This window comes from Platalea leucorodia (assembly GCF_965183815.1).
Source record: "Platalea leucorodia genome assembly, chromosome: 18".
Lineage (NCBI taxonomy): Eukaryota > Metazoa > Chordata > Aves > Pelecaniformes > Threskiornithidae > Platalea > Platalea leucorodia.
In genome coordinates this window covers 6609457-6634740 of record NC_138840.1, presented here as the reverse complement: position 1 = coordinate 6634740, position 25284 = coordinate 6609457, and the positions used below count along the sequence as shown (strand labels likewise).

The following is a 25284-nucleotide window of genomic DNA, read 5'->3' as shown; positions in this document are numbered from 1 at the left end:
GTCGAGCTGTAACTGGGGGTTTTTGAATAATGCTAAGCAATTTTAAGGAAGCGCTCGCTAATGGAACACACGTACTCACTAGCTAATTTACTTGAACTGTAGCATGCAGGATGTGTTACACTGAACTGAGCACCTACAGATTCTGCACGTCCTCCTACTGGTTTTAATGTTGTATCTGCTTTACATCCTACTGTATAGCCGAAATCTTCCGCGGTTTCAAGGGGACTGTTTCTGGGAGAGAGATATAACAGAAAATTGTGCCTTGTGCTGCCGGGTCTGAAGTCCTGGAAAACAGACCGGAGTCCTTGGTTTCAAATGTTAGATTGGCATTTGAGCCCTGGCCCTTGGTTCTGATTACAGCGTCCTCAGCTGCAGAAACAGAAGGGCTTGCGTGCCTCTAAAGTAGGTGCGTTCTGCAGAGATGTCTCCCTCCGCCGTATCTGCTTGATCTTGGTGATCACGTTTCCCCTTCCCTCTCAGGATTTCAGTTAAGGAAATAATCTAGTGGTTACTTTTAATTTGCATGGGTTTAGAATCCTTACTGCGTAGCTTACCTGATAACTACATTTACACTTTTTAAGACTAATTTAGCTGGCAGTCTCCAGGATGGCTGTTCTTAATAATGATTCTGAAATCTGGATTATGAATCTCAAACTCCTCATCTGCTGGCCCAAAGTTCCAGTTCTTCAATACCTCCCCAGCTGCCTCTCTCACCACCAGGAAAGGTGACACCGTTTTTTCATAACGACTAGCAGGTTCAAACCTGCTGGGACAAGTCTCAATATACTGTTCTTACAAAAAAAATTATCTTTTGGGGGAAGAGGAAATCGAGATAAGGGTGCCACTGCCTGACCCAGCACTGAGCCGGGCACATCTGAATCGCTTCCCCACGCGTACACAATTGCTTTGCTCGTTTCACCCTCTGCTTGTTTGGTGACAGTTTGTGTACCAAATGTATAACAAAGTGGTACTAAACATTGTTAAAAACACTGCCAAAAACTGAGAAAAGGGCAGACGTATGCTCTGAATTTATGCTGATCTAATGAAGCACAGTCTTTATTCTTCTCATCAACCCGAGTTACTTAGAGTCTCATTGCTCCTCTGCAAATTGGAAAAATAAACACAAGCCTGATGTCAATCCTTTGGTTGTTATGGGGATGTCGAAGGATAATGTGCATTTATCAGGTTGTTTAGTCAGTTGAGTGTACGCTTGTCAGATGTCTTTACATCTCACTCCCTGAGAAGGCTGTTTTAAAGCCTTGCAGGAGGAAGGGTGCCTATCCACACGTGCACCCTCCTTCTCTGCAGCAGCGGTTAATATTTTCGCCTTGCCTACAGTCGCCTCGCTTTGCGCTTCGCCCTCCAAGCCCTCCTGTCGGCGCAGTCGGCAGCTCCCTCCCCGTGTTCTTGCAGTGCTGTTTCGCAGGATCCCCTCCAGCCACCTCAGCGCTGCGGTCGCACACGATACGTGTGTTACCGAGTTTTTCAGCACAGAGGAAGAAGCCGGCGTGTTCCGTCAGCGTTCCCGGCGGCGCGTGCGGGACGTGCCAGCAGCCGTCGGAGCTCCCGTCCGACGTGTCGCTGCGTCCTGTAAACAGGGGAATGCTCAGTGTGCTACGTTCTTGAGCATGACTAAGGCCGAGGCGTGGGTTTTCTTCTGGTAGATTTAGTGAGGATTAAAAAAACGGCAATGTAATTCATCTGGAACCGGGCTAGAGGTCCTAAAAGCCATCGTACGCTGCAAAACTACCGTGCGTTCGGTAGGCTGGAGGAGAAAGACCAGGGCAGTGAGGGTTCCTGGTTGCGGTTGAACATCCTCCTCCCGGAGGTAATGGGAACAAGACCAACCCCGGCCTTTCCCGTGTGACTCCTGAGGGCGCCCGTCTTCAGCCCCAGCGGTGAAGGCGGCGGGTGCGGGGCGGGGTCCGGCTGCGGGGCTGGGGCACGGCCAGCCGCCGTTCTTCCCGCGGGAGCCGGCAACGACCGAGGGCTCGCCCCGCTCCCCGGCCTCGCCCCGCTCCCCCCGTCCCGCTCCCGCCCCGGCCCTGAGGCGGCTCCCGCCGCTCCCGCCGCCTTCCCGCCCCCCGCCCCGTTGCCGAGCAACTGCGCCGGCTCGCGCCTCGGCCGCGCGGCACCGGCCGCTTCCGGCCCCGCCTCTCTCCCGCCCTCGCGCTCGCGCGCGCGCGCGCCCCCCCCGGAAGCCCCGCCCCCCGGAAGGGGGCGCGCGCGGCCCGGCGTGCGGGGGCGGGACTTCCGGCGGTTGGGGAGCGCGCGGCGGGGCAGGAGCGGCAGCGCGAGCCGGGGCTGCGGGCGGCCACGCAACTTCCGCCCGGGGGTCTCCGGTCGCCGCGCGCCGCCGCCGCCGCCTCCTGAGGGGACGGGACGGGAGCGGAGCTGCGGGCGGCCGAGGCGAGGCGCCGGGCCGCGGCTCTGCGGGGAGCGGGGCGGGCCGCCGCCCAGCGCAGCCCAGCGTAGCCCCGAGCCGGCCGCCGGGCCCGGTTGAGCGGCGGAGCCCGCAGCCCCGAGCGGCTGCGCCCAGCTCCATGAATGGAAATCGGCAGCGCAGGTGAGCGCGGGCGGCGGCGGCGGGGCGGCCCGGAGGGGCTCGGCCGCGGGCCCGGCGGCGGGGTGGGGGGGAACGGGTGCCGGCCCTGCCCCGCGCCCCCGCCGCCCCTCGCCCGGAGCGGGGCTTCACCGCGCCTTGCGCCCCCCGGCCCCCGCCCCGGCGGAGCGGCTGGTGCCGAGGGCGGGAGCGGGGGGTCCGGGCCGTGCGGGTTCGCCTCGTGGGTGAAGCGGGCGGGGAGGAGCTGTGCCCCGCCGGCCGGGCGGGGGGAGCCGGGGGAGCCCTGGCGGGGCAGCTCCGGTGAGCGGGGCGAGCCCGGCACCGTGTCCTGCTCTGCTGCCCCTTCTCCGCCGCCGAAGACAGCAGAGAAATAATATTTTTGTATTTCGTAACTAGTGTTTCCCAGGCAGCGGCTGTAGGCCAGCTTGCATAATCTTGTAACTGTGACGATGTCTTGGAGATACCGCCTTGAAAGCGGGAGCTTTACCTACGGAACAGGCAGTTACCGATAAGTGCCCGTTTCAGCATCTTCTGCCGGGCAAATATGAGATGCGTAGCCGTTGTGCAGCTAGTTGCCGCACTCCAGAATTTTAAGACTTAATTGCACGTGCCTTTGGGAGCTGCACAACAACCATCCCAAGATCTTTCCGTGTTCGCCTTCAGTTATTTCATCCTTTTACATTGGAAGCATGTGCTTAGTATTTATAAAGTGTGTTTGAAATGTATCTTGAGAGTTGGAGAAGGAACTTCTGCAGTTTATCAAAATAATTTATCTTCTGACAGAAAAGTGGAAGGAGAGTTCAGATTTGGGCTGCGTTTAATTCGTGACGTAGCTGGATGGCAAAGGGAACGTCAAAACTACTCGGAGTTCCATTTCTGTCACTTCAGGAGGCGCCACGGCTAGTGAAAACATGGGCATGAGGCTGAAGGTGTCAGTGCAAAATATGCATTTTCATCTCTTTGTGTGTAGATACCTTTGTGACTTATGTGGAGATTTAAGTTAATGACGGATTTGGCTGGAAAAACTTGCCACCTAAGCTATGTCCTTGCTTAATGAGGTGTATGGTGGAGTTGAAACCATTTTGGGAAGATGCTGGATTTTGGCAATCTGGTGGAATTCAGATGGTATGCTGATAATCTGTATGTGTTAAATAAACTTTAATTATAACCTGGTATAATTCTAGTTGTCTCATAATAAGAAATAGGTTTGCAAGAGTAGCATGTAAACCTTATAATTTTTCTTTGGTACGAGTTTAGCTGTTGTTAGGCTGTAATATGTTAGATTTCAGCAACGCATGCTGTTAGCAGTGCTCCTGATGGGCTCAGCCCGCTAAGTGCTGTGTTCAGCACGATGGATGTTTCTTTCCATGACTGCTGTGTAACGAGGGGAGCGTTAAGTGCGACGTTAACTTTCGTGTTTTGGGGAACCTTCTGGCCATCAGAAACCAGTACTGGTACAGGAGGACACAAACCATCCTTGGCAGAGCAAATAGGGGTTAAAGTTCTGTCATTAAAGGAAGAAGGACATTGCAACGTGCTTCCTTTTCTGCGTGTGAAGGGAAAATACGGGATACGATAAGCAGAGTGGGGAAACAAAGGTAGGATTGTGAGCGTACCTGGAGTAAAGGAGGAAAGCGTGTGCCAGGACATTTTAGGTGAAGCGGTGCTGTAGGTGTCTTCCTATTTGCATGATAGGCTTAGGCTATGAAATATAGAAAGTATGTCTCTTCTAGTCCAAATAATTTGAACATAGTTTAAAGTAGAAGGTGACTGTGAAGTCAGCTGTTCAGGGTGCAGGTTATGGTGAATCGAGTAAACTGAGGAACAGCAGTAAAATGCTCATTATAAAAAGGTGAAGCAAAATAAAAGCAGCTCTTGGTAAAAGACTGAACTCAGTGTCATGCATCACACTTCCACCAGGAGAGCGTTAGGGAAACTTCCACGAGGCAGGTATATTAAAACAGCGCTACTGAGGAACCGAGGATGCTCTGTGGTATAATTGAGTCGAATCAGAGTGCTGTGTATGTCTTCATTTACGTTTCATAAATTGTTCCTTCAGAGTTCACAGCTTTTTGTGTTAAGTGTCAAATTGGGTTTTCTTGACTCTAGTATGGTATGTTTTTAATGAAGCACTACAGACATCTTTAATCTTCTGTTTGCTTTTCTATACAAACTTTGGGCAGATAAAATTCTGAGAATTTGCTCTTCTCTTTTTGTGTTAAGAGTAGTGATTTGGGAGGACCATTAAAAGTTACATTTTTGTGGGTGGGGTAGAGGAGGGAAGGGGAATGAATCATAAGTGCCTTCAAAAGTTATTCTATTCCAGAACACATGTGATGGGAGTTACAGTGGGACTTTTCCTCTGGAGCTGCAGTGGAAGCTGTTTGACTCACAACAGGAACTTTACAAATTCTTTCATCCTCATAGCTTTACTTTCTCAGTGGTAAAGGTGTCGGGATATTTCTTGAGCTAATTTCCAGTATAAATTTAAAGAAATAACAGGCATCTATGGCTTATATGCCTTTCGACACATCTGGTACGCGTTTAAACAATACTCTTGTCGAAGTGCAGTCTCCCACTGTATGTAGCTCCAGCTGATTCCTACAGTGAAGAGCTCCGAGTCAGCTTGCAGTTGATGTTTTGCAATCTTACTGGATAGTCTGAAAACGCAGCTGATAGTCCTAAGACTTGTATTGAATTTGGAGTGAGAAGTAGCAGCAAGCAGGGTGATTTGCCAAGTGGTCAGAGATATCTTGATAACTGAAGTAATTTTTCTCTCTTGTTGGACTAGACTGTATAACTGAACTGTCATGCAAAGCATTTACCTCTTAATTCAGGAAAAGCTTATAGTTGGATACAAGTTGGTTTTGTTCTTAACGTTCTTCAGTCATAGTTTCTCCTTTCTTTGTGCTCTAATGCATTTTTCTGAAAATTATTAGATTCGTCATAAATCTATTGCTTCTTTGTTGTGTTCACATGCAAAACTTGTTAGGACGTAAAGTAAATTTTAGTACAACTTTTATTTAGCGGCCATGAAAACTGTATTTTATTCTGCAAAGGGCTTACTGGTAGTGTGGGTCGAAATTGAGTAATGTGACCTTGTGTCTCAGACCTTGCTGTTCTGCTCTTAGATATTTTTCAGACAGTAAATTGGAAAAAGGGGAACTACTTGCATCTTAAATTTGAAACCTAAATAGCAGGTAGATGGACAGCACGTTTCACGCTCTCCATACCGTTCAAAGTTAGTGAGTGGGGGGGGAATTACATAGTTTTCAAAACAGTAAATATGAAACCAGGAGAATAAAAAGGAGACCATTAAGAATTGTGTGCTTTCTTATAAAGTGGGTTCTTTAGTGTAAATGCCAGTACGTGCTGGTAAAGGTTTCTTTTGGTGGTGAAACATGGTCTGTCTACACACAACAATAAAGATTGTGTTGGTTTACCTTCCTGATTTTGGTCTGTGGAAATACCTTCCAGGGAAAAGTATTGCTGTGCTTGTGTGGGTTATCATGTTCTCTTTTCCTAGAGTAGTTAGGTATTTACTTTACAATACGCATATAAGCTGCTTTTTTGAGATTAAAGTTCTTTATGATTAGATTTTTTAATGGTTCAGAAGCATTTATTATCTTGTAAATGTTTCCCAACCGCTTCGCTGTATTTTCTGTAACTTCGTTAGGATAGAACAAGTTAGCACACTAGTATTTACTTGTGCAGTTGGCTGTCACTACGTATGGCGTCAAAATGTTGGCTTTTGATGAGTTTTAACATGACTTATTATCTGAAATCTTTTTTTTTTTTTAAAAAAAAGGGCCTAAATTGAGAGTAGGAATGCTTAGAAAATGTGGATTGCATTACTCATAAATAATGTAATGCCACCCAGCGAGGCTGCAGCTACAGAAATAAGGCAATTCATGGTTTCTGGCATAAGGAGCTCGATTATTGAAACCAACATTTAAATATAATCTTCCCAATCTATTTTTTTAGTCTAGAATTAACTTATTTTTTGGTAGTGATAGGATTTTCTTTGAGCTCCACAGGCTGGGCCTCTGAGTCGAAGCAGAGGCCAGGGGCCCTCTGAAAGGGAATCTTTTTTATCCTTCCATCCTCTCCCGCTCCGTGGAGAGCTTTCTCCCGTGTGCAGACTCCAGCCTGAAGACAGGATCTGTTAGACAAATCTGCCTTGTGTTACCGAGCCAGAGTTTAAATAATATTTTACCTGTTAAGCCCTCTATCGTGTGTTTAAGGCTGTTCAGTCACCCATTCAATTAGAGATTTAGAACTGTTGTATAAACAAAAATAAAACTATTAAGTAATCATCTGTTAATATTTTTTGCTTTTATATTGCTGAAGCCACAGTAGGAAAGATGATGATTTTTTTGCTGGAAGCTTGGTATTGATGTCTCTTTCTGTAAGGAAATCTGTATTTTCTATTAGCATCTTGCTAGAAATCAGTATTTTGATTTATGCTGTAAAACTGCCTTGCGTGCCAAAAGCTTCAATTTTCCGTGAAATGGTTTGTTGAAAGTATTTGCAGGTTTCTGTGCTTGTGCTCTTTCTGTTCAGGCTTTATTCCGATTAGGGCTTCATTTGGTTGCTAGGTAGATTCGAGCCTGTGTTTTGGATGCACGCCAGATGTGTTCTATACTGCTGGCTGTATTGCCATAGAAATTACAGTCAATTTTTGTTGTGTTTAATCTTTGTTATAACATCTATAATTCCACAGAAGAAAAGATTCCGATTCAGAGCTCATTTAAACCATTAGAGGGACTTCCACGTTGGTCTGGAATATGATCTGACTTTAATGAGAATTTTCAAATTGTGGATCTGAATACTGACAACTGCAAATTTCCACTGTTTTCAAGTTCTGTTGGCGGAGGTGCCACATAATTGCACTTGAAATTAATTCCATTGTCCATGTATTTTTAATGTTAGTCCAAATTTTGGCGCTTTGAAAAAGTAGTATTGGAGTGAGGTTTTTCTTCAGAATGTATTTCATAAACAATGCACTTATTCCATTTTAGCAAATTTTTTTAAACTTTTTGAAATATTAGTTTCCTCATTAAGTGCTCTAAAAGTAACAATTCCTTTTTCATCTCTTTTGGGGTTTTGTTGAAATACTGGATTAAATATGGTTAGCAAAGCTCTTCAAAATATCGTCCATCTCTCATCAGCGAGCTACATGGTTATGGGCCGGAGGTTATTTGACGTCTTCCCCAGCCTCGTGCGGCAGGCACAGATCACCCGCTTACGTTCCCGTGCACGGTGGGCTGGAGCAGTAACGTCCCGTGTGTGCCCACGGGAAATACCGGTGTAAAGCCCCTGTGAAATGCAAGGGGGATTCAAGGTCCCTGCCTCTAAAGGCGGCAGCGATGGTAGGGAGCCAACGGCGGTCTTTGTGCGCTGCTGTGCGCACCACGCTGTTGGTAAATGGAGCGGATGGACCTTTCCTGGTTTAGTATTTGTCTGTTTTGCAGGTGTATTGTCAGGGCTTTTGCTCCCACTTGTGTATTGAGCGTTCACTTGTGAGAAAAACAGTCTTTCAGCATTGCTGAAGGATGTTCATAAATAATGACTTCAGCAAATGCTGTGAACGGTACTTTATAAATTGATAGACCTTTAGGCCCTGAAGAGATTTTTTTTTTTTTTTCCCCTAGCTTGCATTATTACTGATCTAAATGCTTAGTTAAATATTTTCTCTGCGGATTTTTCCTGTATGTTTTCTAATGAGTAACTGTACATTCAGAAGGTTCACACTATTTAGTGGTGGATGTTGTATCTTCTTGAAACGTACTCCCTTGCTGTATAAAAGCCTTCCAAGAATCTGTCTGAGGCGTCGGTTTTAGTTCCTATCTGTGTATTCATTGTTCCGTGTTATAAATCAGTTGACTGTCAATGTTGGGGACTTTCCTTAACTGGTTTTATGAATTGAGAACTATTCTGGCATGCGAAACAGACTTGATTTATGTTTTTTCTTGGATTTTTAAGAGCATACTAGGCATATGTACACATCTGATGCTCTAATGGCAGAGTATTAATAGTTTCTTAAACACAAAGAGGTTTCTCCTCTAAAACGTCTCTTTTGGGCTGCTGAAGAGTGCAGAGCTGCTCTTCTGGAGGTTCCTCCATCCGCTGCGGAGTCAGGCCGTGCTGCAGTAATGCTTTTGCAAAGGTTTTGGTTTTGCAGTGGTTAAATAACATGAAGGAACTGGTCTGCCAATCATAGTCATTCTGTGCTATTTAGAATAATGCTACTTTTAGTATTTTTGGTTTGTGTGTTTATTTCCATTAGCTTGACACAGGACTTAGGCATGAGGTTGAGTGAGTCATTGATATGATACGGGAGCAGTAGCTGTCCTCAGAGAGCGTCGCTTGTTATTTATGTTTTGTTGGGTTTTGAGTCACAGGTTTGAAGCCAGTGACACAGACTTTCACAACATGCAATCTGGCAATTTAGTGTATTTTGAAAGCAGGATATTCCGAGTGGGTGCTAGTGTGTTTGGACAGTGATAGCAGAATTGAATTACAACATACTCATGTTTTTAAGTTAACTTGTCCAAGGGAACATGTGTATCGCACAAAATGATAGCAAAATCAGCTGAATTTTTAAACATTATTCCTGAATAGTGTGTAGACCTGCGGTTCTTATTCACTTGTCGGTCACTTAATTCCTCTTTGCCAAAATCCGAGTTCTAACCTCTTCCAGGGTGAGCTGTTTCCTGAGGAGCCGTGTGTGGCACAGCTGAACAAGCGAGGCTAAAGAAAGCCTTTGTCTAACAACTGGTATTTTCTTGTTTTGTTCACCACCGTTTTCCAAGGAGCAGAGGTTGGAGGCCTGCTTGCATACTTGGCTTTGGGCAGAGCATTTCTTTTATGACCCAGGATTTTGAAGTGCACCCTGCCTCATATTAATAACTGACTATCATTTCCCTGTTTCGGGTTTTTGCCCCTGTGCAGTTGATCACTAGGATTCTGTTAATCTAAGCAAAGGGGTAAATAACGGGATAGCATTCCCCAAAGGGGTTTATCTCTTCTCCAGCAGCTGAGTGCTCAGTTAAAAAGTTCAACTTAGTGCAACTTCCAGAGGAGATGGTGACAAAGATTTCAGCCGTGCTGTATTTCCCTGTTCCATGCGCTTCAACTTCTTCACCTAACCTTCATGAAGATTGTCTTCACGCTGACTGTTTCTTCTGTGCTTACAGATTTTAGCAGCTGTTTTTACATTTTACATGATTTTAACAAATGGGGTGGGGGGAGACAGGGCAGACCAGACTGTATCGACCTTTTTAATGTTGTCTTTATTTCAGCAGTTTTGTTAGCATTTCCTGCAGATATGAGCTAAATATAAACTATGGCATGTATGTCTTTGTAATATTAAAATAAGCTATTGAGTCGTTTATGTCACTCAAACTTTTAGTAGTAACTTTTTGCATATGCTTATATTCTGAAAATATAGCTGGAGTAAATTGTAGAGCTGCTTTTACTCGTGTGACAGTATTAAAATGAAGAAAAAGTTGAAGAGAACAGATGCTTGGAACAAGTTTTGCATAAGCATAGGCTGTGAGGGTGTTTTAAATGATGCTTCTTGTTTTATGTTTTTGTTTTATCTTATGGCTCGAAGCCAAGCCCACTCAGAATTTTTTGGTAGCTTTCTGGGTAGAGCCAGACAAATGTTACAGTGGAACTTAGCTTTGATGTTCACCTATTCTCAGTACACGGTTTCCTTCAAGATAATGCAATTTTTTCCGGGAATGGTGGAGATTAATCAAAAGGCAAATAAGACATTTTTACCAGCACTTGACATTTTAACTCTTCTATGAAAATGAGTGGGCTGGAATTGCTATCTGCGTCACTGAGTAGGAGTAGAGGGGAGAACTTTTAACTAACTTAATCGAATGCTCTGTAAATCATGACATTTGTACGATGAGTAATTTTTTAAAACTCGGGCTACAAAGCATGCTGGTTTTGTTGTTTCTTGACTGGAAAGAGATCTTTTTAAGTGGAAATACCAGTAGAAATTCTTGCAAGTGGACTATGTTTACTACTGTGTTTGGTTTTGTAAGGCGTGCGTAACCCAGATCTTGAGCTGAGGATTCTCATCTAAATGATGCAAAATAAATTAGAGATAACCAGATGGGTATGTAACATATTACGAGACAGGTGTTTTTAGCCGACTTTCAAAATACCCATCTCTTACTGCAGATTTTGATGGTTTCTCTGAGCAGCTATGGGTATTCTTCTCTACTGTATAAGTAATCAAGTGTTTTACAATCCTGTGTCTTAATCTGAGTCTTTCCTCTTCTGGCCAATCTGCTTTATCGGTGCAGTTAGACAGGAGGTAATGGTTTTATTCTTCATCCGTTTTCAGCCAGCAAAGTTCAAGAATAATCCGTCTTCCAAGACTAAGCTAATAATGGCAATGAAATTAAGAGTTTATCGCAAACCACGTACCTCAGTCCAGAACCGCTTCCGTATTTTTGTATTCTGTGGCACCTTTGTGATTACTAGGATGTTCAGAAAAGACTTGTAAAACTTCTTGTGTTTTAACGGCAGACAGGCTTTCCGCAATAGTGAAGTGTTACAAGGAAAAGCGCACTTTTTTTTTTCTTGTTTTAGAAATGTCCTGATTTAATTCATGCTAATCACAGAAGCTGAAACTCATCAGTAAGAAAACAGTCTAGGTGTGGGTGGAGGCTCATGGAGGGAAAATGGGCAAGTGTTCATTTGGAACTTAATAGGTTAGCCTGCTGTTTGATGTGTGCTGTTTGATACAGATAATTTTCCCTTCTTCCAGCGTGCTGGCTCTGGTGCCTGCCCGCTCATCCTGTGAGTTGCTTCAGGGAATTGCTTAAGACTGAAAAAGGGGAGTACATTAGTAGTCTCAATGGGAGACAAGTATGTGTACCTGCAAATGCAAGGTACATATGTATTTTTAAACTGCTGAAATGTAAGCAAGTAGTACCTTTGCAACACAGCTTGTCTGTTGTGCTTATCTTCTAATCTGTGATATTTTTTTCTTTCACAGGACCCGTCGGGGCACAGCCCCTACTCATGGTGCCCAGACGTCCCGGCTATGGCACCATGGGCAAACCCATTAAACTGCTGGCCAACTGCTTCCAAGTTGAAATCCCAAAGATTGATGTCTACCTCTATGAGGTGGATATCAAACCAGATAAGTGTCCTCGGAGGGTGAACAGGTAAGAAGGTGAAATTTGTCTTGTGAATTATACTGATACTGAAATTTTTAAGCAACAGACGGACCTACTGCAGTAAATATGTCTCTATGTAGCTTAAAATCCGAGCATTATGTTATGGAGACCTGTGTGCAAGTTCTCACAGACATCTGAGAGACAGCTACAGAGCCTTTTCCAGGTTCTCTTCAGTTTGGTTGTGACCAGATGCTATGAAGTGGGCCAGCCATTAGCGGTCGCAGTACTTTGTGAGCCATTTGGCAGCAACCCCTGTTCTTCAGGGCAGCATAAATACGGTATAGCTGTAGGCAGTTACCTTTGTTTATTGCAATACTAGCTGTTGAATCATTTCAGTTAGCAGGAATCTGCTCCTATGGGTGTGTTTATCCGCAGTTAATATTGAGATACATTGCAGCATTGGTTAATCAGTAAGGTTCCCCAGCTTAATTCACTTGGGTACTGTGATCGTAAGCTAGTGACTAAAAGCCATTGCTGTAGGTACAGGAGGAGACAGCCTTCAGCTGGAAAGCTTCCATTAGGAGTAGTGGTATGAAAGCACTGCAGAAAACCTAGTTTTCCCCTCGTTAATAGATATTTCATGCAGTCAGCTTAGTATATTTGAAATGGTCAGACTTGGTTGGAGCTCCACCTGTGTCCTTTCTCTGTTGTTATAGCATTTTGTATAGGACATTGTATCTCATCTTATTTTCATGTCTGCTATGTATTAGGGTCAGTTAAATCCCTTGCCGGCTACTTTATTTCTAGATTGCTGGTTAAATGGAGAGAATATTTTCATATTCTGTATCCCTGTTCGTTTAGTGATCCGACAAACTGTACGTATTGAGTGCTGGATTCTTCAGCCTTAACGGATTGCTAGTACAGCTTTTTATATATGGTCTTTGTTATTTTGTCCTAAACCTCATAAATTTTGGGAGTCAGGGAAGCCTCCTCAGGAAGAGTAGTTAATTGAAAACCTGACATTAGAGCTATAATCATCTTTGCTTTTTAAAGATTACAACATTCCGTATTTCCTGTATTTCTTCTCTGCATTGAATAATTTTTTTAGGAGGAGTTACTTGTTAGTCTCTTGTGAAATTTGTTTCATTAGCTAAAGTTCAGGGTAGCTGAAAAGCAATTTTTTCCTGTTTCATCTGCAACTCTTTTTTTTACATTTTAACAATAACATATTGCTCGGGCCTGATTCTGGATGGTGATTCCCCCCCAGTTGCATACTGCAGTTATGAAGGCTATCTAAAACCTATGTTAAGTATTAATTAAAAGGAAACTAAGCAATTGCTGAAATTGGGATATAATAGTCCTGTGTGAATTAATATTTAAGATAAACTTACTGTTATGAAAGGTTAATTTACTACCCTATTGTTAAATGAAGAATGCTTGTGAAGCCATGCTCCTAGGGATACAAGGAGAATATAAACTGCTCTAAACTGACTTACTGTTTTGTATGTCTGATTCTTTTCTAGTGTGATCTTGTAATGAAGATAAATGTCATTTCACTTAAAATCTGTTGACTAAAACCACTTTTTTTGTCTGCTGTATGGCAATGCTTGATTAAAATAGATTAAGGGAGGCAAAGCTGTAAAAACTCTGCTTGCTCCAGCAATTGCAGTCTGTGATTCTGTGTGGTTACTTGTTTCCATAACAGCAGGAGAAACTACAGATGTTTGAAAATAGTGCATTTGAAATAAGTTGTTTTAATATAGCAACTAAGTTTTATTGAAAATTTAAAAGAAAAGAAATCCCTTTTGTCATCCTGTTTGTAGGGTAATTTCAAGCTTGCTTCCAAAAGCAAAATTGCTGTTTGTCACAGCTTGTTTTAGTTGGTTATGCCTTAGATAAATGCTGTGTCTTCTGAAGTTTTCAGTTCATGTGGAGAGAGGCAAAAGTATTTGGTTTGAGTTTCTAAAGTAACTCTGTGTGAAACGATCAATATTTTTGCTTACCTAAATAATAATGATGATTTCCTGAAGAGCACTGGCAGCTGATACAACTTTTCATACCTTTTACAAGTCTCAGATTGAGCATCTAACCGTTGCTTTTGACTTTTGTTAGACTGTGTGAGGGCTGGTTGTTTCCCAGAAGTGCTTTTTATAGATTGGGGTTGATTTTAAGTGCTTTTGGAGCTTTCTCATTCATAAACTTTGTTGTCGTAGTATAGGTGTAGTTCAGATGCACGTGTAACTTTGTCCAGAAGCTCATCAACTTTCTGTTCTACCAGTAAAGACGCTGTCTTGCTTTGCCTTGTTTGTGTTACCAACTGGTAGAGGCAGTCATCTGGTTTTTGTCAAGGTAAACTGAGGTGGCTAATTGAGCACAGGCAGCAAACCCAACGAGTTGCTTTAATAGTCAAATATTTTCAAATGAAAGACTAAATTTGTTTTCAAATTTGACAGCAAATACCAGTATGTAAATTATGAATCCTAATATTAAGCTCTAGTTTGAAAGCTGAGGGTAAATCTTGCATGCATATTGGTTTTTTCAAAGTAAGGAACTGTGAAATTGGTTATTTAAAAATACTACTACTTTGCCAACTTTCATGTGTGTAAAAAATGTGGCAGATGTTAGTTAAAAACTGCAAGAGCTTGTATAAATGAGCCCGATAAAAGGATATAGTATCTGCTGAATAAATGACTTTGGATAGTGTGCTGTGGATTACGCAGAGAGGAATGGCTTTCCTTAGTTGAAATTGAAATCAGTATACTGAAATACCTGCTTTGAAGAATTTTCCTTAAAAATATTTTTTCCCTTTCTCTTGCATGCTGTGACAGTTATTTCGAAGAAGTCAGTGGATTTACATAGACTTGGCTATTCTGAAGTAGTTTCTGACTAACATCATCTGCATGCTCGTATTTGGAATAAATAGGGGTTTTAGTTCCCGAATAGTTGCTGGGTTTTGGTTGGTTTTTTGTTTGGTTGGTTTTTAAATTCACTTGCACCTTTATTAGCTTTTAGCTGTAGGGAGGCTTTAAAATCTAGAGCGTCTTCTGTTTCCTCTGTAGCTGTTTCCACTGTGTTGTAAACTGGAAAGCAGAAGGTAAATAATGCTTTGCTTTGAGGCGCGCTGTAGGTGCGCGATCGGTAGCAGGGCTACAGGTGAGAACTCTGTCCGCTTTGTTTTACAGAGCCTCTTACTTTCTCCCTCCTGTTCCTATTCTTCATCACAAACTTTTATCCCTCTGCTTTTGTCACAGGTTGTGTGACAATAAGCTGGCACTTACGGAAATAGGATTTTTTGCCCACTTATCCCTGCGCATAGTGTTACAAGGGAGCAGCGTGCCAGCGCAGAACGGGGTGTTCGGATAAGATGGACTTGTGCAGGAGCACAATTGAGTACTAAGTAGATATTTTGAAGTTGCTTAAGTATATTGACGTGCTTTTAGCCGGTGAAAGAATGCGGACTCTGAGAGTTTAGTAACATAAAGAACTGTGAAATGGAGAATTTCTCTTGCCTTTCCCCAAGTCCCAGCTGAGAGCTGAAAGTACTGCTACTAATTTTGCTTGAGGAGGAAATCAATATTTGTTGTCTCCCTGAAGTACTTCAGGTTAATATTGCCTGGTCAGGAAATTGTGTGCTAGTAAGCTTCTGCTTTGCAAGAATGCCAGTTTGCATATGCTTAATAAAAGCGTTTAATTTCTGTGGAATAAGGGAGTTATGTTGTATCGAGTAAGATACAGTTGTTGTGCCACTGAAACACAAAGAATTCCCAAAGAATTCAAATCCTGAAGGCATATTTCTGTTAGAGGTATTGCAAAAGTATGTTTGGACTTGATATATCTACTGCTTGTATCAAGAAGCCTTTTTTTTATATAAGATGAAAATTTTATGGTGTTTTTTCAAGTGTAATTTCAGTGCTTGTAGCAGGTTACTATTTTCTTTATTGCCATCAACTCATAATGAAGTAAGTTAGGAGCATCTATAATTGTGTGCAAATTCAATCAGGCTTTTACTTGGTTTTGTTGTAAACTCTCAGATTATTAAGGACTTAAAACTAAGACTTTTTTGTTAGGGTACCTCATTTTTATATGCAACATAGGCAGAATTCAAAACTTGTTAATTAAAGAGCAGATGGAGCTTACGAGGTAGACAGTACAATTAACTACTGCTTCCATGAGCTAGCATAGCTTTCAGTTGTGCGTTTGTACTAGTTTTTCATAATACTAGCTGGTGGGTTTTCTTCCAAGGTAAGTGTGTCCTTGCTTTGTATAATAAAGGTTATACAAAGGCCTCAGTAATTCCTGGGACTTTCTGAAATTATTTTGGTAACAATAATTGCCTGTATTTGAGCATTCGCATTGATTCTGATTTCATTCTTTAGTGTTTATCTGTTATTTTAGTTGAAGTATGTGAAGCACCTTTTTGGAATATCAGTGGGTGTTTTATAATTCACTTGAGTAATACATTTGTTGAAACTACTTCAGCAAAACACAGGGTGTGTGGGAGCCAGTTCCAGTCTGATACTTCTTTGAAAACATCTTCAATGTAAATATCAACTCTTCTAGGGAGGTGGTGGACTCAATGGTGCAGCATTTTAAAGTGACAATATTTGGGGACCGTAGACCAGTTTATGATGGGAAAAGAAGCCTCTATACAGCCAATCCGCTTCCTGTGGCCACTACTGGGGTAAGATAACTGGAAAAAAATTATATTTGTAACAGCTTCTTAGGAAAGAAAAAGAAACAAGCCCAACTTCTAATATCGCTGAGTTCAGAAAAACTGAAAGTATCTTACAGTATCTGTATTGGAATTTGCAGAAAATACATTAGAAGGACTCTGTTTCAATGTATGTAAATGTGCATGTAATAGTTGCATTCAGAACCTCCCCTAGAATTTAGTGGCCTCTTTCTATAGCAAAATCTATTAAATACTCAGTTTTACAGACTGTAAAACATTATCTTATGATGAAGTACTATTAAAAAAATCAAACCACAGTCTCTCTGGAATGAAGAGTTTTCTGATTCAAGATGACAGTGACATGATCCTCTTCTGCTTGGTGAGGACCCAGTTCTCTTTATTTTGTGCATTTGATAATCTACTTTTATCAAATGTGCTGTGTCCTAAATATCTGAGTTTTTTGAGTCTCTGGCCCAGTTATGGGAAGGAGTGAAAACTCAAGGCTACCAGACTTGAGATTACACAGCTGCACTTTTTTTTTTTTTTCCCTTCCTCCCCCACCCAGGTGGATTTGGATGTGACATTACCAGGAGAAGGTGGAAAAGATCGTCCCTTCAAAGTGTCAATAAAGTTTGTTTCTCGGGTGAGCTGGCACTTGCTGCATGAAGTTTTGACAGGAAGAACCTTGCCTGAGCCTCTGGAACTAGACAAACCTATCAGCACTAACCCTGTTCATGCTGTCGATGTGGTGCTACGACACCTACCCTCCATGAAGTAGGTTCACTGTCTTCCTGCAGTCTGTCTTTACCTGAAGTATCCCCACTGGGAGACCTTCATCCCTGTTTCTTCACAGGTGAAAAGAAAAAAAATGATCGTTCCCCTTACGCAGCACAGCTGGTTAGCTGTACTGGGGAGCCTGAAGCTAATTATGTAGAAGTGTGTATTTCTGTAGACATTTAAACTGCAGAGCAGGTGATGTATTTGAAAAGATCAAGAAACAGGAGACACTGACAATAGGCCTTAATTGAAATACTGAGAGATTATAGTAAGCTGTAGCACTGCTTTCATGTTTTCTGCTCAAGTTGAGCCAAGTATCGTGCACTTGAGAGCGGTGACTGTGTAAAAGCACGAGTCTTTTTAACTCATTGATATACCCATCAATGATGCATGCTTCTCATGTTTTTAAATACACAGTTGAGACTAGATACCTGTCCTAAGAAAGTCTGTTATTCTCTGTCTCAGAACCCTGAAACATTAGAGAAGGCCAAATTAATTTTGCTTTATTTGGTCAATGAAAGTTACTTTTAAAGTTTGATTGCTGGGTTTAGACAGTAGGATGGCTTTGCACTGGTGTTTTTCATTGGGTGTAATTGACTCTTAAAAAAACAAAAAACAAAAAGCTTGAGGTTTTATGGAAACTGGTGTTCCTTAGCTACCCCAGATCCTAAGGAAACATGAAAGATGTTAACCTCTATACCACTGTCTGTCCCTTACAAATGTGAGGAGGCCCGGAGGTGTGTGAACAGCTGTTTTCTGCCTCAGAGAGAAACTTTAGTTTCTCTAGTTCTTTGTTTCCACCAGTTATTCCTTCTCTCAGTATACATTTGAATACATGTTCCCTAGTAAAACACGCAAAATGGTCTTTGAGGGTCAGTCCAGTATATACAATGTTGTTGTACAGAATCTGCTGTGATGGAGATTAGACTTTCTTGAAGTGGAAGATCAGAAAGGGTGAGTTAACTTAGTTCTTGATTTGTTGCAAAAAGTGCAAGTGGTGGTGTGTTGCTAAAGTAGTAAATGTTTTGTCTAAATTTAAAAACACTGCAATGGGAACAGAAGCTTTCAGAGTGTATTGTTTAAACTTGGTTCTAGGCACAGATTCCTGGTGCACAAAATTAAAAAACCAATAATGCTGCGTGTGTTATAATCTTTATTATAGAGTTTTTATTTGGAAAGCAATATTTTATATTTGGAAAGCAATAGCATAAACCTGTGGTCATCTTTTTCACTAGGTATACCCCTGTGGGCCGCTCCTTCTTCTCAGCTCCAGAAGGCTATGATCACCCCTTGGGTGGAGGGAGGGAGGTCTGGTTTGGATTCCATCAGTCTGTTCGGCCTGCTATGTGGAAGATGATGCTCAATATTGATGGTAAGCTGGGATGGAGGGTTAAGAATAAAGATAGTAGTGAACACGCCTCTAAGAATAAAAACGACCTCGCCATTCAGTCATTTTACTGTCATGTGCTTGAGTTTGTGGTACCACATTTCTGTGTGATAATAACTTGGTGCTGTCTGTGCAGAGAGATTTAGTAACCAGAAGCCATCTTCTACACTCCTTTCTTAATTCATGTTGTAAATAGTAAAGAGTTAAAGTAGCTTGGGACATTTTGCTAGAAGTTATATCAGAATAAGAAAACTTTCAGACTTTAACTGCTTTATAGACAAGGGGTTTTCACCTGAAAAGTACTTGTGTCTCATTGCTCAGTTTGAAGATGTAGTAGTTGTCTCTTGTAATATCCTTACGAAACACAACGCTAATTGTGAAGTCGGCCTGCTGCAGAAGTTGTAATGATACTAGGAGAGTGAGATTGTAATAATGTACGTATGCATACACTGACTTCCTGTTCAGCCAGTTCAGACCAGACCTATATGGCAAAGGCTGCCTAGAAATCCTAGTCGTCTTCTCTGGCTTTGTCGTTATGCCAGTGTTTCGGCAGGAATTTACCTGCCATATTAAAAAAAAAAAAAAAGAATCCTGTACAGGAAGGAAAAGCCTAGCATAGCTTGTTTTCCTACTTAAATTTCTGTATCGGTATATCCACAGTAATACAGGCAAATTACTTCAGATGTGTCTCCGTGCAGCTGTCCGCAGTAGGTGTTGTTCAATACTTCCAAGAAAATTCTGTAAGATATATCACAAACACTTTTGTGAATAGGGCTAATTGAGATGGGCTTTCTTATGCAAAATGAGATCTGCTTTGCAGCACTTTATTAAGTCCCAGATGAATGCATCTGAGATCAACTGGTGCATGTGTCAGACTCCTTGGTGCTGTAAGCACTCTGAGTCTATTTAGTTGTTAAACCCCTATTGAAAAATGTCAGTGTTTGAGATGCAGGTGCTGCCTGAAGTTTTCTCTAATTCACATTCTGTTCTCGCTGTCTGTTTGAAATGCTTTATAAAACCAAGGTAAACAGTCTGTCTTTTTTGCACTAGGTTAAGCGCTCTAAGTCAGGTTGTGCTTAGTGTCTGTCTTGGAGCATAATAAAATGTTGCAGATGATACTGAGCTTTCATGATGAAAATTTGCAAGTCCATGTGTTCTGGTTTACCTAAATTGTGCGTGATACTGATGTGACTTCAGATGGGTTTGTTCTTGTAAAATTACCTTTCAAACAGCAGCCACGGTGTAGCTATTGTTTGAAAAATGAATGTAAAAATCTTACGAGTCTGAGAAATAACCAATACTGGTATCTACATACCAGGTACTGAGATAACTACAATTCAGGTAGGACAAGAGTATTCATTGACATCAATCTAGGATGTACTGTGCTATTACTTTCTGTGAAGCAAGTTTTTCTTACCAGCATTAGAAAGCATAGTAGTTACTCTTGCAGTAGAAATTTTTCAGTCCTTTCTGTGAATGAGAAACTTAAGAACTTTGTAAGCTATGGTTTACGGGGCAATTACCTTACGCTGCGGTTTGAGACTGCGAAGATTACGTTCAAATCCCATCGCTTGATTTTGTTTTAGTTGTTTTAACTGGTACGAGGTTCTCTGCAAAATCTGTTTCTCTGTGTCGCTTGCGTTGCTGTGGGAGACAAACCGCACGCCGCCAGTCGCTGGGGGTGTAAGCTATTTGTGTTCATTCAGTAATCGGCATCCGGAGGTGTTGGCCGGCGTGCGTCATGTGAAGTTGGCAGCCTGCTAAAGTGACGCATGTCTGAAGAATGTTTCGTTGTACTAGCACAGAGATGTGGTGGGTTTGGTACATGGGATCTGGAAAACTAAGAAAATGCTTGTCAAGTATTTTCTGTTGTTGCCATTTGACGTTTTAAATGTATGGAGTAGTTTGCTTGTGTTTGAGCTATATCTAGTGCCACCTCACCTTTCTTACTAAAAGGTATTGTTTCAGTTGCTTATAACTTTGTCAAGCATATGGTTTATGGTCTTCCTTCCATGGAATGAGTCAACTGTCCTGTTTAAATACAATATATTGTCACTTCATGGGATTGTGTCATTAGTACGCAGGGAGGGTAAGAGATTTTAGTAGATCAAGGGTTGCACTCACCACTCCACTAGCATAATTTGTGTATAGTCAAAATAGTGCTCATGTTGCTACCAAGCACTGTTTCAGTAATTGAGCATTAACAAAATTATATTGCATATTGAATAATCTTTTCATGTTAAAAAGTCTTCAGTAGAGAGCTACTAATAGTGTCTCTGCTTGCAGCTCCATCCAGAGCCAAAAGGGAATGTCTCTCTGGGACATTACAGCTCTCTAGAAATAAATGTTATCTGGGGAAAAACCCTTTCAAAACCCTAAATGCAAAGTGGTTGCAGGATGACTGTGCTGGAGGCTGATGTGTCACTGTGGGCCCTGCGCTGGCTTTTGTATACTTAATTGTTGCAAGGCTTGCTAAGCTGTTTTTAAAAATGTGTGCTGCACAACATTTGCTTGAGGGTTACGTGGAATTTTAAAAAGCGTTCATTTATGTACCGCTTCACAACATTCTGGCTTGGTTTTTTTTACACTTAATATTTTGCTCTTTTTAGTTTCTGCCACTGCCTTCTACAAAGCACAACCTGTAATTCAGTTTATGTGTGAAGTTCTTGACATTCATAATATTGATGAACAACCAAGACCTCTGACTGATTCTCATCGGGTAAAATTCACCAAAGAGATAAAGGGTGAGTAGAAACGTATCTGTTCTGTCCCAGGTAACGCAATCAAGCTAATCCTAAGGGACTCGTTTTAACTGGAAACCTCCTGGTTAGCATGCATCAGAAGGGCCCTGGGACTGCCAAGAGAACTGCAGTATGCGCTGTTTGTAGTTCTAGTCCTGAATGAAACAATGCAGTTCTACAGAAATGAAAGATGAAAAATGAGGTATGTTCCCAGTGGCTTAAAGAGGGAAAGAGAAAACATGTTGTTTATTGCCTGGATAGAGGTAAGTGGCTGTTGCCTTGCTGGATGGCTAACCTTTTATAAGCAAGGGTCACTGAGGCCGTAGTGGTATTGTGCTGTAGGTCTCCCGCTGTTTAAGTGCCGAGGCAAAGTGAAAATTGATTTCAAAGCTAACATCATTGAAAGTATTCTGTTGCAGTGACTTCTAATATCTGATTGCCGTATGGAAAAACAAGTACCACTTCCTAACTTGCAGCTGAAGGCCAAATTCCATTCCAAAGGAATTGCATAAGCTGCTGGTTTGAGTAGTTTCACTCCATATATGCTACTTTGCTTTGCATTTTCCCATATCCTTTTATTCCAGTGTAATTTGCAGAGAGAGAAGCCTTGAAAGAGCTCAGCTCTTCAAAGCTCTGCTCTTAAACGCTTGTGTTACTTTATGCAAGATTAGACTCTGTTGAAATACTAGGCAGCAAAAAAGTAAATTTGGACTATAGTCATAAACTGATGTGTTCATAGAATAGTCATTAGTGAAAAAAACTTGAAGGGATTATTTTGTAGTAGTCCTAACATGCCTCCTTTTTACATCTACCTATCTGTCTGCATTCTGGAAGACAGGTAACTGGAGAATGAGAAGCTGTCTCTGCTTGATCTTGGATGCCTCAAACACTTTGTTACCATAGTCAATAGAAAATATTGAGAGGGTTACCTTTGCTGTCAATATTTGTTTTTACTACTGTAGTATCTGGGAACTTCAGCCAAGATGTGATCACGTATAGTGAAACAAACCCTGCATTAAAGAATTGGCAGTCTGTGAGCAGCTCTGTGGGAGGGTAGTGCCTTCTGTAGTGTCACAGCAGATTAATGACAAAGCAGTGAATGGGTTCCAGATATCTCTATATTCACAACCCTTTTCTGCTTGGCCACAGTGCTTCATGGTTTCTTTTTTTTTTTCTATTTTCCTCTTAATGCTGTATCAGGGCAGTGGTAATTTATTTTTGATTATGCCATCCTCTAAGTAATACTGATGTTAATGTCGCAATTAGTGTTGTCAGGAATCAATGAAGTACAGTTGATACTTCTTGGGGATGTCTGTGTCCTAGTAAACTGAACACGGTACCTGCTATCCGGTACTTAGGGACCTGATTTGATGTGGGGTATTCAGTCTGTGGTCCATCACCCACATGAGTCTCAACAGGACAAGTCATCCCACTGCTTTCTCAAAAGCCATTATTAGTAGACTGTAGGTTGAATCTTTTGGGTAACAAGGCTCTGCTTTCAACTGCCTTCTCTTCCGTGAGGCCGGGGAAAGACATAACAGTGTGTTGATGCTATGCAGCACTTGTGTGATAAGCTCAGTACTTCCAGCAGATGTTGAGTCTACTCCCGATGGACAGTACAGACAGTGCATGCACGGGTAACAGAAATAGCCGCGGAAAGGCTCTTGAAGCTGCCATTGTTGCTGTCATTATTATTGTGGATAGAGAGTCAAGTCTGGTGAGCGTCTGGTGTGTAGGCTGGGTGCTTTTAGATGAGATCTTCAGCTGCTCAAAATCTAAAGTTAATCTTGGACAGTGAAATTAAAGAAAATTACAGGCTGAATGTGGACACAAAGCTAGGGGGGGAAATGAACAATAAGGTAGAAATCTGGTTTTGCTCTTTTAATTTCAATTCCACTGGAACTGCTAGCTTTAAGAGGTATACAGCATTGAGAATGAGAACAAAAGAACATGGTGAAAACAGCCGTCTGTCTCTGAGATTAGTCACATGCCTGTTAAATGAAACTGCTACAAGAAATTCAAATGACATTGAACATTAAATATAATACATTATGATTTGGTTTTGAGGATAATACCTGATTAGTCAGAAATCAAATTATAATGAAAGCAAAATGGTTAGAGAATAATAATTTCTTATGTTGTGCTGTTTGACGCTAACCATCAAAGCTGCTGGATTAGAACATGTTGTATTATATGAAACCTTGTGTCTCCTGTGCAAATTTTTGTGTAGTTATGACATCAGGTTTTTTGGTACTTTTGTGCAGGTCTAAAGGTAGAAGTGACTCACTGTGGAACGATGAGAAGGAAATACCGTGTTTGTAACGTAACAAGAAGGCCTGCAAGTCATCAAACGTAAGACGCTTTTTGTCAGAGCATAAAATCTGTGATAGCTCAACACTGAATGTGTAACGGGACTTAATATTTTATTAGTTTGGGGATGTTGATACTTGCCAACAAGATTTGTGTACATTTTATTAAAACGTATGTCTTTTCAGCTTTCCTTTACAGTTAGAAAATGGCCAGACTGTGGAGAGAACAGTAGCACAGTATTTCAGAGAGAAATACAACCTCCAGCTGAAATACCCTCATCTTCCTTGCCTACAAGTGGGACAAGAACAGAAACACACCTACCTGCCTTTAGAAGTAATGAACTTGTTCGGATAAATCAGCTTGTTATTGGTAGACTGTATCATTTTGAAAAAAGGTTAAGAGTAGTGCACTTTGCAGTACAAGCACGTTTACGTATTTACATGTTCGTTATTCTTTTATTTCACTAAAGACTATCTACATTTTTAAAAGTGCTTGAACGTTCAGAACTATGAGAAAGAAGTATGCAGTTGCTTAAACACATTGGGGGGGTGTTTTCTAGTGATAGCATCGTATTGTGTACGTACGGTACGTTGGGATCTGTTTCTAAATGCTCCTATTGTGTATTGAAGCTTCTGATTTTCCTTTAAGGTATGTAACATTGTAGCTGGCCAGCGGTGTATCAAGAAGCTAACGGACAATCAGACATCGACTATGATAAAGGCCACAGCGAGATCTGCTCCAGATAGGCAAGAGGAAATAAGCAGATTGGTTAGTTCTTTAATTTCCATTTGGTGCGATACTGCTCACTAAGTGACACTGGACCAGGCCACATCAATGCAAACACTTCTCATGTGACCAACCTAGTCTTTTCATTCCTTCCTTCTAGCCCCTTAACTTAATAGATTTCTAACTACATTTTTAAATAGGATTTATTTAAAATGGCTTGCAATAATAGCATGAGTCCAGCATTCAGCAGTATGGGCTCTTGTGTTCTAATCTTTACAATTACTTCCAAGTAGGTGTTGGAACTACTCAGGACAAATAGTTCCATGTTTTGCTGTATTGGGCCCTCAGGATTCTTAAACAAATTTGTGAAATGGGCTTGGGTTTTAGTACCCAAACTCATGAAAGTAAGATTTTGTTCTAGGTACTTTTCCTTCATTCCTGTTGATATTTGAACACCATACTTTTTGTGGTTATTATAGCATGCTTATATTTGTAGTGCTGCTAAATACTTTTAAAATAATGAGCTAGACTCTGAAAACTTGGGTCTTGAAAATTTCCCAATTTTTTCTGTTAGTAGTTTGAAGATGGTAGCATCACTCTAAGGCTACTTAATTTTACTAGGCACTGAAAACATACTGGAGCAATTTGATTTGTCCAGAATCATACAAGGAATCTATAACAGGGTAGAAGAATGATTCTAGGTCTCCTGAACCTCAGTCTTGGACTTGAGATGTTTGACTGCTTTCCTTAGTGTATACTAAATGTTTTCACCTGATAACTCCAGTATCTTTTCTTGGTGCTGAACCCAGACACTCTAAATATCAGTGTTTTTTCTGACTTGAAATATTATAAAACTTGAATATTTTTAGTTGAATACTCTTATAAACAGATAGCTCTTATCTGAAACTGTTTAGTTTTTGAGCTGACAAGTTAGCCAAAATTTTTAAATTAAAATAAGACTG

General features: G+C 41.5%; 1 protein-coding gene across 5 annotated transcripts in view; it reads left to right on the top strand.

Moving 5' to 3' along the window:
* Positions 1-2458: 2458 nt before the first annotated feature.
* AGO3 (argonaute RISC catalytic component 3) overlaps positions 2459-25284 on the top strand; it is a 41937-nt gene continuing 19111 nt past the window's right edge. For 4 of the 5 annotated variants that reach the window (XR_014230121.1, XR_014230122.1, XR_014230123.1 and 1 more), the window contains exons 1-9: positions 2459-2566; positions 11586-11757; positions 16270-16390; positions 16947-17155; positions 18394-18530; positions 21155-21289; positions 23551-23638; positions 23782-23929; positions 24245-24364. Coding sequence is in view for 1 of the 5 variants with exons in the window: in XM_082329692.1 (XP_082185818.1) it covers positions 2548-2566; positions 11586-11757; positions 16270-16390; positions 16947-17155; positions 18394-18530; positions 21155-21289; positions 23551-23638; positions 23782-23929; positions 24245-24364 (1149 nt within the window). In the remaining 4 variants the exon portion in view is untranslated. Of the gene's footprint in view, positions 2567-11585; positions 11758-16269; positions 16391-16946; positions 17235-18393; positions 18531-21154; positions 21290-23550; positions 23639-23781; positions 23930-24244; positions 24365-25284 lie in introns of those variants that run through there. The other variant, XR_014230124.1, reaches the window with a different exon arrangement.